General features: G+C 45.0%; 1 protein-coding gene across 1 annotated transcript; it reads left to right on the top strand.

Moving 5' to 3' along the window:
• Window positions 1-5,648: 5,648 nt before the first annotated feature.
• LOC122935240 lies at window positions 5,649-14,771 on the top strand. The gene is made up of 8 exons (XM_044291001.1): window positions 5,649-5,658; window positions 9,047-9,108; window positions 9,187-9,264; window positions 9,367-9,447; window positions 9,918-10,137; window positions 10,349-10,508; window positions 10,653-11,094; window positions 14,670-14,771. Exons 1-8 carry the CDS (start codon window positions 5,649-5,651, stop codon window positions 14,769-14,771), a joined length of 1,155 nt encoding a protein of 384 aa, XP_044146936.1.
• Window positions 14,772-16,646: the final 1,875 nt, after the last annotated feature.

Here is a 16,646-nt window from a genome sequence, read left to right on the forward strand (position 1 = left end):
CCACATGTGACCCCACTTTGGAAAGAAGACACCCCAAGGTATCCAATGAGGGGCATGGCGAGTTCCTAGAATTTTTTTTTTTTTGCATAAGTTAGCGGATATTGATTTTTTATTTTTTTTTTCTCACAAAGTCTCACTTTCCGCTAACTTAGGACAAAAATTTCAATCTTTCATGGACTCAATATGCCCCTCACGGAATACCTTGGGGTGTCTTCTTTCCGAAATGGGGTCACATGTGGGGTATTTATACTGCCCTGGCTTTTTAGGGGCCCTAAAGCGTGAGAAGAAGTCTGGAATATAAATGTCTAAAAATGTTTACGCATTTGGATTCCGTGAGGGGTATGGTGCGTCCATGTGAGATTTTATTTTTTGACACAAGTTAGTAGAATATGAGACTTAGTAAGAAAAAACAAAAACAAACAAAAAATTTCCGCTAACTTGTGCCAAAAAAAATGTCTAAATGGAGCCTTACCAGGGGGGGGTGATCAATGACAGGGGGGTGATCAATGACAGGGGGATGATCACCCATATAGACTCCCTGATCACCCCCCTGTCATTGATCACCCCCCCTGTAAGGCTCCATTCAGACATCCGTATGATTTTTTACGGATCCATGGATACATGGATCGGATCCACAGAACGCATGCGGACGTCTGAATGGAGCCTTACAGGGGGGTTATCAATGACAGGGGGTGATCAGGGTAATCAGGGTGATCACCCCCCTGTCACTGATCACCCCCCCTGTAAGGCTCCATTCAGACATCCGCATGATTTTTTACGGATCCATGGATACATGGATCGGATCCACAGAACGCATGCGGACGTCTGAATGGAGCCTTACAGGGGGGTTATCAATGACAGGGGGTGATCAGGGTAATCAGGGTGATCACCCCCCTGTCACTGATCACCCCCCTGTAAGGCTCCATTCAGACATCCGCATGATTTTTTACAGATCCATGGATACATGGATCGGATCCACAAAACGCATGCGGACGTCTGAATGGAGCCTTACAGGGGGGTTATCAATGACAGGGGGGTGATCAGGGAGTGTATATGGGTGATCACCCGCCTGTCATTGATCACCCCCTGTAAGGCTCCATTCAGACGTCCGCATGTGTTTTGCGGATCCGATCCATGTATCCATGGATCCGTAAAAATCATGCGGACGTCTGAATGGAGCCTTACAGGGGAGTGATCAATGACAGGGGGGTGATCAATGACAGGGGGTGATCAGGGAGTGTATATGGGTGATCACCCGCCTGTCATTGATCACCCCCCTGTAAGGCTCCATTCAGACGTCCGTATGCTTTTTGCGGATCCGATCCATGTATCCGTGGATCCGTAAAAATCATACGGACGTCTGAACGGAGCCTGACAGGGGGGTGATCAATGACAGGGCGGTGATCAATGACAGGGGGGTGATCAGGGAGTTTATATGGGGTGATCATGGGTGATCAGGGGTTTATAAGGGGTTAATAAGTGACGGGGGGGGGGGGGGTGTAGTGTAGTGTGGTGTTTGGTGCTACTGTACTTACCTACCTGAGTCCTCTGGTGGTCGATCCTAACAAAAGGGACCACCAGAGGACCAGGTAGGAGGTATATTAGACGCTGTTATGAAAACAGCGTCTAATATACCTGTTAGGGGTTAAAAAATTCGGATCTCCAGCCTGCCAGCGAGCGATCGCCGCTGGCATGCTGGAGATCCACTCGCTTACCTTCCGTTCCTGTGAGCGCGCGCGCCTGTGCGCGCGCGTTCACAGGAAATCTCGGCTCTCGCGGGAGGACGCGTATATGCGTCCACCCAGAAGAGCAGGACCGCCGGCAGGACGCAATCCTGCGTACGGCGGTCCTAAGGTGGTTAAAGGGGCGGCACTGTGAAAGTCACTGTTAAAGGGGCGGTCACTATTAAAGTCACTGTTAAAGGGACGGTTACTGTTAAAGAGGCAGTCACTGTAAAAGTCATTGTTTTAAGGGCGGTCACTGTGAAAGTCACTGTTAAAGGGACGGTCACTGTGAAAGTCACTGTTAAAGGGGCGGTCACTGTGAAATACACTGTTGAAGGGGAGGTCACTGTGAAAGTCACTGTTAAAGGGGTGGTCACTGTGAAAGTCACTGTTAAAGGGGCGGTCACTGTGAAAGTCACTGTTAAAGGGTTGGTAACTGTGAAAGTAACTGTTAAAGGGGCGGTCACTGTGAAAGTCACTTTTAAAGGGGCGGTCACTATAAAAATTCACTGTTAAAGGAGCTGTCACTGTGAAAGTCACTGTTAAAAGGGCGGTCACTGTTAAAGGGGCGATCACTGTGAAAGTCACTGTTAAAGGGGCGGTCACTGTGAAAGTCACTTTTAAAGGGGTGGGCATTGTGGAGATCTCTGTTAAAGGGGCGGGCACTGTGGAAGTCACTGTTAAAGGCGCGGGCACTGTGAAGGTCACTGTTAAAGGGGCGGTCATTGTAAAAGTCACTGTTAAAGGGGCGATCACTGTGAAAGTCACTGTTAAAGGGGCTGTCACTGTGAAAGTCACTTTTAAAGGGGCGGGTACTGTGGAGGTCACTGTTAATGGGGAAGGCACTGTTAAAGGGACAGGCACTGTGAAGGTCATTGTTAAAGGGGCGTGCACTGTGGAGGTCAATGTTAAAGGGGCGGCCACTGTGGAGGTTATTGTTAAAGGGGAGGGTACTATAGAGGTCACTGTTATGGGGAAACTGTTGGAATCTTTTTACGACACACGGAAACAAAATGAAATAGATGAAATATACCTGTGCAAAGCCGGGTCCTTCTGCTAAAATTTATATAGATTCTACTGTATTATACTGTGCCCTGTATTTCCCAGTAGAAAATGATTCTTGGGAAACACAGTCCTTGTTCCTGACCACCAGGTAGCGCTCTGTCAGTACATGGCGGCCTCCCCTCTCCGCCACGCTGCTCCGCGGTGTACTGGTGTTTATTATGACACTAGGGCTGGGTTCACATCCTATTTTTGGCATCCATTTAATGCATACAAAAAATGTATGCGTTAACAGATGCCTCAGATTGATGCCATACTGTGGCGTCCGTTCACCATACAGTTCCATGGTAGAAAAAAAAATTACGTTAACGTATGCATTTTTTTCATGGACATTTTTGAGAGTTTCCCTTTAAGACGCATAAAAATGGCCCCTGATTAAAATACATATTTTTTGTGGGAATTTTTGGCAATGATCCCCCTCTGGTATGTCACTGTCCATGTTGTGGGACTATTCGTGCACTCGTAGTTTTTATTTGGTAGCTGCAAATGGTTTTTCAGGTTCGCCTGCTATTAAAAATCAATGGGCGCGATACGAATGCGCTGTTCGCGATCATTTGATCGCAAACGCGCATTCACATTTCCAAACTGTCACGGACGATGTTCGTCCGTCACTAGTATTCATCCTTTACCCCTATACAACAAAGTCCCCTATCTCGACTTCACTAAAGGAGAACCACCAGGCTGTTACCTTCTGGAGTAGTCTCAGTGTGGTTAACTGTTGACCCACGGGGGTCAGAAACACCGGTGCAGGGCATAGAGGGGTCAGACGGAATCATGGTCAGGCACAAACAAAAGTCAGGGCTGGAAAAGTACATGCAATATGGTAAACAGTCCAAGGTCAGGGTAGAAAGTGTAGGACCAGTACAGGTAAAAGGCATAGGTCAGGTCAGACAGCAGGTCAAATACCAGTAAACATGCAGAGGTCGGTACAAGGGTAGACAACAAAAAAGTACCCCAAGCAGGAACTTATCAATCTAAGACATCTATTGCTCAGACACCCCCCACTACATATACTACAGTAAGCTTAAAATACATTTTGAGTGAAATGTTTTAGGGACTATACACAGGAGTACATGCCTGTAAATAATATCATAAGTGATAGCCAGCATGGGTTTATAAAGGACAGATGTCAGACTAAGATTTGTTTTTATGAGGAGGTGAGTAGAAGTCTGGTCCGGAAGGCTGTGGATGCAGTGTTTTTGGACTTTGCAAAAGGGATTGATAGATGCCTAATGGGCAAATTAAGGTCTATACGGTTAGAAAGTGTAAACAGTAATTGAATTAAAATCTGTTTGAAGGACCTTGTCCAGACAGTTGATTTCTATTCTGAATAGTCGATGGTTATAAATGAGGTACTCAAAGGTTTAGTGCTGGGTTGGATATGCAGTGACCAGGAACTTGTTCGCTGACGCCACTTTTAGTGCAGTGGCCGGGTCAGGTGGATAATATTCTGTATTAGTTAGTGACGCCAATTGCAGCGTGCGCAGGGTACTATTCCAGGGCCCTTCCAATGCCTATAATGTCTCTATAGCTTTGTGGTAGTTGTGTCACAGTGTCTCCTACCTGGGTACGTCCGGACTCCTGGCTTCCTGGCTCACTTGCAATAAATTTGAGTGTAGTGATAGTTGGAGTAATAGAGGAACTTGGCAGAATAATTGATGTACAGACCTTTAGACAAAGTTCAAATTTTGCTTTACTTGAAAAAACTTGCATACAAGCAGTATACAGCTTTGGTCTCTTGGTCCCAGCAGGTTTTGGCAATCATTGGCAGGAATTAGTACTTCTAATTTAAATGTGGAGCTTGCAGGATAAAATGTCTGCTTGGTAGTTCTGTAACTGTGGCAACATTAGCTTCTGCACTTATCTGGTACCTTCTGCTCTGTGGGGACAGACTAGCTGAGGAGGATTTGGCTTCTCCTAGGACTCTGGACTTATCTCACTGATGGATTCTCAGGGTATGCTTTCTTCCTCTGGAGGTTGTCTTTAGTTTCTGCTTTCCTCATCCAGCAGAGCTGAAGGTGCTCAGACTGGGTATATGGCCAAGTCTCAGCAGAGAATAGGTCCTTGCTGTCTTTCCTATGCAGGGGAACTCCTCACACACACCCTACCCCTAGCAGGGCCCCACAGGGGGGGTACACTCCTCTCTAACTTTCTTCTCCACCCATGCTGCAGCATGTTTAACCAGCCCACTTCTCCACATAGGGGGAGCTAAGCTGGAATAATCCATTCCAGCTCAGATACACTGAACTGTAACTTGTACCTGCCAATGTGTTGCTGTCACCTACTGGTAACCAGGCAAATTACATGAACAATTGATTTTAACATGGTTTTGTATGCACATTTGTGGAAGACATAATATAAATTATATCCGATGACAGTATAAAGGCTCTTAGAAGATAGAGGGGTAGAGGAGTGTAGTAACACAATTCTTGGGTGTTACAGATATTAATTAACTTATTTATTAATAACATACACTAACATGCACTAATTACACTGTTTGTATTTTTGCAGATAATATCAAGCTATGTAGTCTATGAAAGAGATCCATAATTTACAAGCTAATCTGGACACACTTGCCATAGAATTTTTAGCACTCTGAATAAAATTGAATTAGAGATGATTCTAATTGGCCCCAGTTGCCAGCTGTCAGGGAGGTGCTGGATGCGATGAGAGCTTCCATCAATACAGAGGGACTCCTTCCCTCCTCCAGGCCATCATTCAGCCTTGCAGGCACAGATCAGCTGCCTGACTGTATAAGAGGATCAAGCAGGCCTGGGAATCTGCCTGTGCCCTCTGCCTACACAGTGCTGCAGCATGATCTGTGCCCGCAGGAGAGTGATGGAGGTGATCTGATCATCAGAAATGGGACAAGGTGAGTATTTACTGTTTATTTTTATTTTATTAACACTGAGGAGCAGTGAGATAGCTAAAGGATCATGGGCCCTGGGGCAGGAGTTCAGCTTGGACCCCACTATCCTCAGTGCTTTATGCTAGGGACAGGGATACACCTAGCCTTTCTTCTGCCTGAGAAAAAAAATGGAATGGCAACCCCCTATGCCAAATCCTCAACCTAACCCCTTACCTCCAGCCCTACTGTTAAAGAACAAATTGGAAAACATCACACACAGCGCTAAAATTATACAGGGCAATACAGCACCCCATACCTCTTACATCCAGTGATGTCTCCTCTGATGTAGACGTTCTCTATCCTCATCTTCTTCATTCGGACCAGGTCTCCATGCTTTCAGCCATCTTTTGTCTCTGCACAGTCTAACAAACAAACACCTTAGTTATCTACTTTTCCATTATTCTCCCACCACCTCAACACCCAATCCTGCCACCCCTAATACTGTCCCACTGTGGTCCCCAATACTATACTGCAGAAACAGCCCCCCCTGAAAAGTGCCACACATATAGTGCCCCCTTAAATAATTATAGGCACACAGTGCCTTAAAATAACTGCACAGCCAATATTCCCCCCTGACACAAAGTCTCGTAAACATAAAGTACCCCAAAAATAACTAAGGGTACTTTCACACTTGCGTTTTTGTTTTCCGGCACAGAGTTCCGTCAAAAGTGCTCTATGCCGGAAAACGACTGATCAGGCATATCCCCATGCATTCTGAATGGACAGTAATCCGTTCAGAATGCATCAGGATGTCTTCAGTTCAGTCATTTTGACTGATCAGGCAAAAGAGAAAACCGCAGCATGCTACGGTTTTCTCTCCGGCGAAAAATACTGAAGACTTGCCGGAATGACGGATCCGGCGTTTTACTCCATAGGAATGCATTAGAGCCGGATCCGTCGCAAAGGTTTCAGTTGTTTGCCTGATCGACGGATCCGGTTCTTCTTTCTGCGCCTGCGCAAACGAATAGGAGGAGCTGTGGGCGCCGTCAACTTCCTGTCACTCTTCGATCCTGCCTGCGAGGGAGAAGGGAGGACGCCATTGTAGGTGAGTAGAAACTTTTTTTTTTTTCTTTCGTCTCCGATTTTTTTTGTTTAAAATCAACATAAGCAGCTCCTATGTAATTATACATGGGAGCTGTAGTAAATAGATCATGCTAGGGGTGGTAGTCCTGTTGACTACCACCCCTAGCATCCACTATATGTACTTCCACCTCATGCAGGGCCTATGTAGTTTTGCATAGGCAATGCATGTGGTGCAAGTACATAGTGGATGCTAGGGGTGGTAGTCCTGTTGACTACCACCCCTAGCATCCACTATGTACTTGCACCTCATGCAGGGCCTATGTAGTTTTGCATAGGCAATGCATGTGGTGCAAGTACATAGTGGATGCTAGGGGTGGTAGTCCTGTTGACTACCACCCCTAGCATCCACTATATGTACTTGCACCTCATGCAGGGCCTATGTAGTTTTGCATAGGCAATGCATGTGGTGCAAGTACATAGTGGATGCTAGGGGTGGTAGTCCTGTTGACTACCACCCCTAGCATCCACTATATGTACTTCCACCTCATGCAGGGCCTATGTAGTTTTGCATAGGCAATGCATGTGGTGCAAGTACATAGTGGATGCTAGGGGTGGTAGTCCTGTTGACTACCACCCCTAGCATCCACTATGTACTTGCACCTCATGCAGGGCCTATGTAGTTTTGCATAGGCAATGCATGTGGTGCAAGTACATAGTGGATGCTAGGGGTGGTAGTCCTGTTGACTACCACCCCTAGCATCCACTATGTGCTTGCACCTCATGCAGGGCCTATGTAGTTTTGCATAGGCAATGCATGTGGTGCAAGTACATAGTGGATGCTAGGGGTGGTAGTCCTGTTGACTACCACCCCTAGCATCCACTATGTGCTTGCACCTCATGCAGGGCCTATGTAGTTTTGCATAGGCAATGCATGTGTTGCAAGTACATAGTGGATGCTAGGGGTGGTAGTCCTGTTGACTACCACCCCTAGCATCCACTATATGTACTTGCACCTCATGCAGGGCCTATGTAGTTTTGCATAGGCAATGCATGTGGTGCAAGTACATAGTGGATGCTAGGGGTGGTAGTCCTGTTGACTACCACCCCTAGCATCCACTATATGTACTTGCACCTCATGCAGGGCCTATGTAGTTTTGCATAGGCAATGCATGTGGTGCAAGTACATAGTGGATGCTAGGGGTGGTAGTCCTGTTGACTACCACCCCTAGCATCCACTATGTGCTTGCACCTCATGCAGGGCCTATGTAGTTTTGCATAGGCAATGCATGTGGTGCAAGTACATAGTGGATGCTAGGGGTGGTAGTCCTGTTGACTACCACCCCTAGCATCCACTATGTGCTTGCACCTCATGCAGGGCCTATGTAGTTTTGCATAGGCAATGCATGTGGTGCAAGTACATAGTGGATGCTAGGGGTGGTAGTCCTGTTGACTACCACCCCTAGAATCCACTATATGTACTTGCACCTCATGCAGGGCCTATGTAGTTTTGCATAGGCAATGCATGTGGTGCAAGTACATAGTGGATGCTAGGGGTGGTAGTCCTGTTGACTACCACCCCTAGCATCCACTATATGTACTTGCACCTCATGCAGGGCCTATGTAGTTTTGCATAGGCAATGCATGTGGTGCAAGTACATAGTGGATGCTAGGGGTGGTAGTCCTGTTGACTACCACCCCTAGCATCCACTATATGTACTTGCACCTCATGCAGGGCCTATGTAGTTTTGCATAGGCAATGCATGTGGTGCAAGTACATAGTGGATGCTAGGGGTGGTAGTCCTGTTGACTACCACCCCTAGCATCCACTATATGTACTTGCACCTCATGCAGGGCCTATGTAGTTTTGCATAGGCAATGCATGTGGTGCAAGTACATAGTGGATGCTAGGGGTGGTAGTCCTGTTGACTACCACCCCTAGCATCCACTATATGTACTTGCACCTCATGCAGGGCCTATGTAGTTTTGCATAGGCAATGCATGTGGTGCAAGTACATAGTGGATGCTAGGGGTGGTAGTCCTGTTGACTACCACCCCTAGCATCCACTATATGTACTTGCACCTCATGCAGGGCCTATGTAGTTTTGCATAGGCAATGCATGTGGTGCAAGCACATAGTGGATGCTAGGGGTGGTAGTCCGAAAAAATGTTAAATTTTTATTTTTTTTCCCATGTAGTCCAAAATCGATTTTTTGGGGAAAAAGAAATTTGAATAGAACTTTAAATAATGTCAAGTAAGTATTATTAGTCTTGGTTTGTTGTTAATATTAATAATAATAATAATCAGAGTAATATTTTTTTTTTTCTACAGGCTCAACATCTTCAAGTGATGCCGGGACCTCTCCTCCAAGACGTAGGCGGAGACATGATACGGTAACATTTTTTTTTAAAGCATTCTGCATTTACATTATGAACGCATTTCTTAATTTTTTTATTGTTTATAATTCACAGTCATCATCTGCGGAGGAGAGGCCTCGCGCCCCAGAGACCGCTGGAGAGGAGGAAGCTGGTGGTGGAGCACATGAAGCGGTAAATATTTTTTTTTTTTTTTTTTTTTTTTTTTTTTTTTTAAACACAATATTATGATTTGTATATTAAATTTTTTTTTTGTTGTTGGTATTTCTATTACAGGTCGCTCCTCCCGTTGGATCCAACAGAGGTCGTCAATCGAAAGCCAGAGGAAGTCGGGGAGCCCGCGGCGGTCGTGTTCGTGTGAGTATTTCCTAGAGGAATATTTTTAATTTTAAAACTGTTAAAAGGATTTCTGTCAACAGGTTTGGGCCTATAGAGATACGGACCTGCACGGCTAGATTGCCGCTAGCATGTTCGCAACATATGTGTCCTATAGGGCTGTGTGGTTTTAACTTAATAAAAAATTTTTTTTTATAGATATAAATGAGTGTTCAAGGGCTGCACTAACCTTCCTTGTGAGCAGTGCCTTTATATTGTTCCTTCCCTGTCCTGACATCAGCTTCATGCCGAGAACAGCGCATGAGCGACACATTCAACACTCATTTACATATCTATAAAATCCTTTCTCTTTATTTAATTAAAACCACACAGCCTTTTATTGGACACATATATTGAAAACATGCTAGCGGCGATCTAGTCGTGCAGGTCCTATCTCTATAGACCCAAACCTGCTTTAAACATGAGATTATAATTTTTTTTTTTTATTTTAGGGTTCACGACGCTCCACCAGAACGGATGAGGAGGAATTTGGTAGTTGTATAATTGACAATGAACTCCTCATCCAGATGGTGGAGGATAGACCACCGCTCTGGGACCACACAGACCGCCGCCATGCTGACCATCATGGTACCCGGCTCCTCTGGCTTGAGATATGCGAAGTCTTGGTGCCTAATTGGGACGACCTCAATGAGAGTCAACGGGAGGAGTGCCGTAAGTATACTCTAGTATAATGCACATGTGTACTTTTCATTATAAATTGGTTTTGTGTCTGGTTGAAGTTGGTCACTCAATGCTACCTATAGTGAACATCAATAATTTTTTTATTGTTGTTGTAGCAGGTTCAAACAAATACTAAACCATTTCTGATGTCTGAAATAAATTATTATAATATTTATTTTATTTATTTTTTTCTTGCGGACAGGGACTACAATCCTGGTGCGGTGGCGGTCAATGAGGGACCGCTATAAGAAGGACTACAACGAGGAGGTCAAGCGCCCGAGTGGTTCAGGAGGAAGCCAAAAGCGGCCGTACCGTTATGCGGCCGCATTAGGTTTTCTTAGAAGAACCCTACAGCTGCGAAGGTAAGCTGTAATGTTTATAATAATTATGAATACTAATCTCCAATCTATGTGTGTGGCCTAGACAGACTGTCATTTGACACTCTGTCTTGGACATTCACACATAGTTCCCTATTTGTCCATTAATTTTTTTTTTTCCTTTTACAGCACATCTAGCAGTACTCGGGCGCAACAAGCTCCTCGTGAAGTCCTTCCAGAGTCCGGAGCTCAAGAGGCGGTCCCCGAAGAGCCGCCCACCGCGGGTCCCTCACGTCCTACTCCAACAGCTGGTCGGGACCTCAATGTTCCCCTACCTGTGCCCTCTGGCGACGCAACAATGGCCACAATGGCACCACTTTTTGAGGCATTGATGCGTCGCCAGAGGACCGGTAGGAGCCGTCAGGCGGACTACGAGGATCTCACAAGGCTCGTTTACGAGTCCTTGATGGGATATACCAATAGGATTGCCGCTTTGGAGGAACAAGTGCGACGTCTGCAGGAGGGGGCGGTGCATACGTCGCAATTGGGTCCTGTGCATCACTATTGGTATTCGTTGCTCCCCATGATGGAACGATTTACGCCCGACCAGTTGTTTGAGGCCCGAAGACAGGTGGACAGTGTCTTGTGGCAAGTTCAACACCGCCCCACATCCTATCCCCCATCCATGCCCTATCCCCCATCCATGCCCTATCCCCCATCCATGCCCTATCCCCCATCACAACCTCAACAACCCCCTACCCAAACTACCTACCCACCTTTCCTACCTCCTCATCCCCCATCCCAGCCTCCACATTCCACCGAGCACTTTTCTCACCACTTTTCTCCTTCTCCTCCTCAATATTTTCCAACTAGCAGTTTCAACACTCCTTCTACTCTGGCTCGGTCAACTCCTTCTCCCGCTCCCCCATCCAGATTGAATACTCCCTCTGTTGTGCTTGCCACAACACACACTTTTATGTCCACAGGGGCACAGGAACGAGGGGGACCAACCAGTGTTGAAACCTCCACCACCCAACCTTCTACTCCCACCACTCCCACCGGTCCTACTTACAGGCATTTATAGCCTTTTTTTTTATTTTTTTATTATTCTAAAAAGTTATTTATATTATTTAAAAAAAAATATTTTTAAAATAAAAAAGATATTGTTTATAAATTTTATTTGTTTTGTATTTATTTAATTTTTTGGTAAATAAAAGCGAACATCTCACATCGCTTTTGAAGTGAACTATACTTGGTTTGCTCCGACAGCGATGGGAGATTACTTTAGTGTATGTAGGAAAGGTCTTTAAAATTGTACGATCGCCAGCGAAGCGACACAAGTATGTATCGCTCCGCTGGCGTTGGTCAGATTACTACACCATAACAGGCCTGATAAAATCTACCTTCACCAGTGGAGCAACACAAGTATGTGTCGCTCCTCTGGTGTCGGTCAGATACTACACCATAAAAGGACTGATGAAATCTACCTTCGCCAGTGGAGCAACACAAGTATGTGTCGCTCCGCTGGCGTTGGTCAGATTACTACAACATAACAGGCCTGATAAAATCTACCTTCGCCAGTGGAGCGACACAAGTATGTGTCGCTCCGCTGGCGTTGGTCAGATTACTACACCATAACAGGCCTGATAAAATCTACCTTCACCAGTGGAGCAACACAAGTATGTGTCGCTCCTCTGGTGTCGGTCAGATACTACACCATAAAAGGACTGATGAAATCTACCTTCGCCAGTGGAGCAACACAAGTATGTGTCGCTCCGCTGGCGTTGGTCAGATTACTACACCATAACAGGCCTGATAAAATCTACCTTCACCAGTGGAGCAACACAAGTATGTGTCGCTCCTCTGGTGTCGGTCAGATACTACACCATAAAAGGACTGATGAAATCTACCTTCGCCAGTGGAGCAACACAAGTATGTGTCGCTCCGCTGGCGTTGGTCAGATTACTACAACATAACAGGCCTGATAAAATCTACCTTCGCCAGTGGAGCGACACAAGTATGTGTCGCTCCGCTGGCGTTGGTCAGATTACTACACCATAACAGGCCTGATAAAATCTACCTTCACCAGTGGAGCAACACAAGTATGTGTCGCTCCTCTGGTGTCGGTCAGATACTACACCATAAAAGGACTGATGAAATCTACCTTCGCCAGTGGAGCAACACAAGTATGTGTCGCTCCGCTGGCGTTGGTCAGATTACTACACCATAACAGGCCTGATAAAATCTACCTTCACCAGTGGAGCAACACAAGTATGTGTCGCTCCTCTGGTGTCGGTCAGATACTACACCATAAAAGGACTGATGAAATCTACCTTCGCCAGTGGAGCAACACAAGTATGTGTCGCTCCGCTGGCGTTGGTCAGATTACTACAACATAACAGGCCTGATAAAATCTACCTTCGCCAGTGGAGCGACACAAGTATGTGTCGCTCCGCTGGCGTTGGTCAGATTACTACACCATAACAGGCCTGATAAAATCTACCTGCGCCAGCGAAGCTACACAAAGATGTGTGGCTCCTCTAGCGATATAGAAGATTGAAATTGAGTATCAACACAATAATATATCTGCAGTGTAGCAAATCACGAATGTATTTCTCTTATATCGTGCTAAAAATAATATATAATTAAAAATTTCAAATACTTAGAAAAACTATATTTATTGAAACACAAATCCAATTGAAAACTAATACAAAAAACTGTAAACCACTAAAATAAACAGAAATTAACTGTAAATCTCAAAAAAAATGAAAATGTTTAAACAAATCGGTCCTGCCAGTCCACCCTTCCTGCCTCCGAGCAAAAATAATCTGCAAAACAGTCTCTCATCCGTGATACTGCAACACTTGACCGTGGTCCAAAACTTTCAATGCTTGGCATCTCGCTGTCCTCCTGTATCTGTTCCAAATTCAGTGGTTCCTTTTTAAGGAGGTAGTTGTGTAACACAACTGCACACTTTACAACCTTATCCACCGATTCCACCTTCATATGAATTGGTTTGGTAAAAATCCGCCATTTTGCAACCAAAATTCCAAATGTACATTCAACCATTCTTCGAGCCCTGGTCAAGCGGTAGTTGTATGTACGTTTTGTTAAATTTAATCCGCGGCTTGAATAAGGTTTCAGAAGATTTCCACACATTTGGAAGGCCTCATCACCAACCAATACAAACGGCATGGGTGGGGCCTCAGTACCTGGCAGTGGTTGAGGCTGCGGGAAATCAAATTCTCTATTATATAGACTCCTGCCCATATAAGAATTTTTAAAAACCATGGAATCGTTGGTGCGTCCATAGGCCCCCACGTCGACGGCAACAAATCGGTATTCTGCATCAGCGATAGCCATTAGAATTATTGAAAAATATTTCTTATAGTTGTAAAACTCAGATCCGGATCCTTGGGGCTTGATTATTCTTATATGTTTCCCGTCTACTGCACCTATGCAGTTGGGAAACTGACAAATGTCCCAATATTTTTCAGCAATTTCGGTCCAATGCTGTCTAGTTGGATGTGGAATAAATTCTTCATGAAGTTGATCCCACAAAACACGGCATGTCTCCTTCACAATCATGGAAACAGTCGATATGCCAAGGCGAAATTGGAAATGGAGTGAGCTAAAACTTTCTCCACTTGCAAGAAACCTATGGAAAAAAAAAGATTTTTATTTTAGAAAAAATTATAATATATATCATTCGAGATACAATTCTATGGGACGTTTTTTTATCAAGATTTTTTATGTAGACAATAATAATGTAAAAAAAAGGAGAAAGGTTTCTTCTCCATGGTGACCGATATTGATCACAGTTCATTTGACATTGTTTGACCATTATTTGGATTTAAGCATAATTAAAAATAATAATCACTTGTGGCCTATACACTTTCTACAATGATCACAGGAAATAAAAATTTAAATTAATTTACTTTTACACTACCAATGAGCAGCTTTAAAAAATTAGAATTCGTACTATATATAATATTTATCTACTTTACCTTATGGTCAACAACAGGCGTTCTGCTGGGGAAACACAGCGGCGGAAAGTGGTGTCTTGCCTTTGAATGTGTGGTGACACCCGTTGTAAGAGATCGTCAAAACTTTCTACTGTCATCCGTAAGTAATTAACAAATTTGTCTGGATAATTCCTCAATTCGGGAAACAAAGTTTCAAAAACTCCCCTTCTTATTCTTGCAGATGTTATTGGATGCACCCAATAGCGACGCTTTCTACGCTGTCTGTCTCGAAGACGTCTTCTCCAGCGCGAAACCAGAATTAGAGCCTGGAATCCAAAACTAATATGGTCTGGCATCATCTTTACACTCTGCAGAAGGAACTTCTGAGTGGTAAGTGACCTTCGGTTTTCTTTTATAGCCACTTGTAGTATTTGCTTAACAGATTGCATGTTTTTATCTCTGAAATTTGAATAACGGATCCGTCCTTCCGTTTACAAACGGAAGGAAACGGAACAGACGGATCCGCTATTACGACGGATCCGGCAGACGGATCCGTCGAAAAGTGTATGTCGGATGCAACGGAATGACGGATCCGGCATAAAATACTATTGCCGGAACGACGGATCCGTTGCATGAAAAATATCCGTTAATGTTGATTTTGACGGATCCGGCAGGTAATTCCGGCGACGGAACTGCTTGCCGGATCACTCTGCCGCAAGTGTGAAAGTAGCCTAAGCAAAGCTGATACTGTGACAGGATCCCCCCCATTGTAATAGTGCTTCCCAAATTCCCATCAATAGAATTAAATATCTGCCAGAGTGCATAGTGCCCATACTAGTAATCATGTCTCCCATAGTCACCCAGTAGTAATAATTATCCTTGTCAGGATCTGCAACTAAAATTCAGGAGGGGAGCCTGCAGGGTCACACTGGACCTCCCTCTGTCAGCACTCCTTCCTGAAACTACTCGATCTAAGGGTCCATTCACACATCTGTAAATGAGTCCGCATCCGTTCCGCGGAACAGGTGCAGACCCATTAATTCTTTATGGCCACAGAAAAGATGCGGACAGCACACAGTGTGCTGTCCTCATCCGCATTTCCATGCCGCGGCCCCGGACTTCCAGGCCGCGGCTCCGCAAAAGATATGCAGCCAGCTAGTCGCAGGGGCAACACGTGAGGTGCATGGTGGACCGATGAGGGGCCAAAATATAACACACAGTTCATCCATCAGTTTACTCACGGTTAGCAGATAGCCTCCCTGGGCTGGCAGCACAGTGTTGAGGTGGACAGCACGAAATCCTCCGGGGCACGCTCTGTGGTAGGAAGCATCAGCCAAGATGTTGGTTGAGGTGCCCTTGATGTCAGGGGTGCTTAGTGTGCTTGTTGCGGATGAGTCCCTTGATGGTTTTTGTCGTGAGGCCAGTACCGTTAATTGTGGTACAACCATTAGTGGTAATAATGAGGTAGACAGTGGTAAGATGCAACTCACAACTTTTACTTTTGGTGACTTTGGTTGCAGCAGTACAACAATGCAGTCTCCTGATGTTACAGAGTTGGTTCTGCAAATCCACAGTTTCTAGGCTTTTCAGGTTCTAGTTTGGAACAGTGGGTTAGGTGTACATTGTTCCTATTGATGTGCTGGATCCTATTCCTTGTCCTTTCCCTACATGCTGAACATTTGGACTGGAAAACTCAACAATCTCTAAGTATGGTGTGGCTGCCAGAAGCTATAAATCCTCCACCATGCAAAGGTGTCTGTGGCCCTAAATAATGGCTCTTATCACCAATGATTCCTGAGGAAGCTTGTTTCTATTCCAGGGAGGCAAACTCTTCTTCTACTGGTCAGGGATGCAAGTATATAGTCCAGCCACAGAAGGTAAACGCTCTTCTGCGCCTCACATCTTAGTATCACCTGCTAGCGAAGTTGGCTCCACTCACTAATCTGTGTCATGGAGTCTTCACTCTATCTTCTTTCCCACTATTCTGATCTGACCTCCTCAGATCTGCTCTCGTCTGTACTCAACTCTGATCTGATCGCCTCAGAGAGACCTCTAACTAGGCCTGACCTAGGTATATATAGGGCCTAAGCTATATCCCCATCTAGTGGTGGGATGTATAAATTACACCTAATCTGCCTGGTAACAGGGATTTTGCAGACAAATTGTATAAAGTACTACAATACAACATAATACAGTTTCAAATGTAAAAAGTGCTTTT

Source organism: Bufo gargarizans, chromosome 4, assembly GCF_014858855.1.
Source record: "Bufo gargarizans isolate SCDJY-AF-19 chromosome 4, ASM1485885v1, whole genome shotgun sequence".
Lineage (NCBI taxonomy): Eukaryota > Metazoa > Chordata > Amphibia > Anura > Bufonidae > Bufo > Bufo gargarizans.

Bases quoted from the DNA above. Each gene is read 5' to 3' on its own strand.
- LOC122935240 (XM_044291001.1), top strand. The intron at 10,138-10,348 runs GTAAGTATACTC...TCTTGCGGACAG, and splicing joins GAGTCAACGGGAGGAGTGCC to GGACTACAATCCTGGTGCGG. The intron at 10,509-10,652 runs GTAAGCTGTAAT...TTCCTTTTACAG, and splicing joins AGAACCCTACAGCTGCGAAG to CACATCTAGCAGTACTCGGG.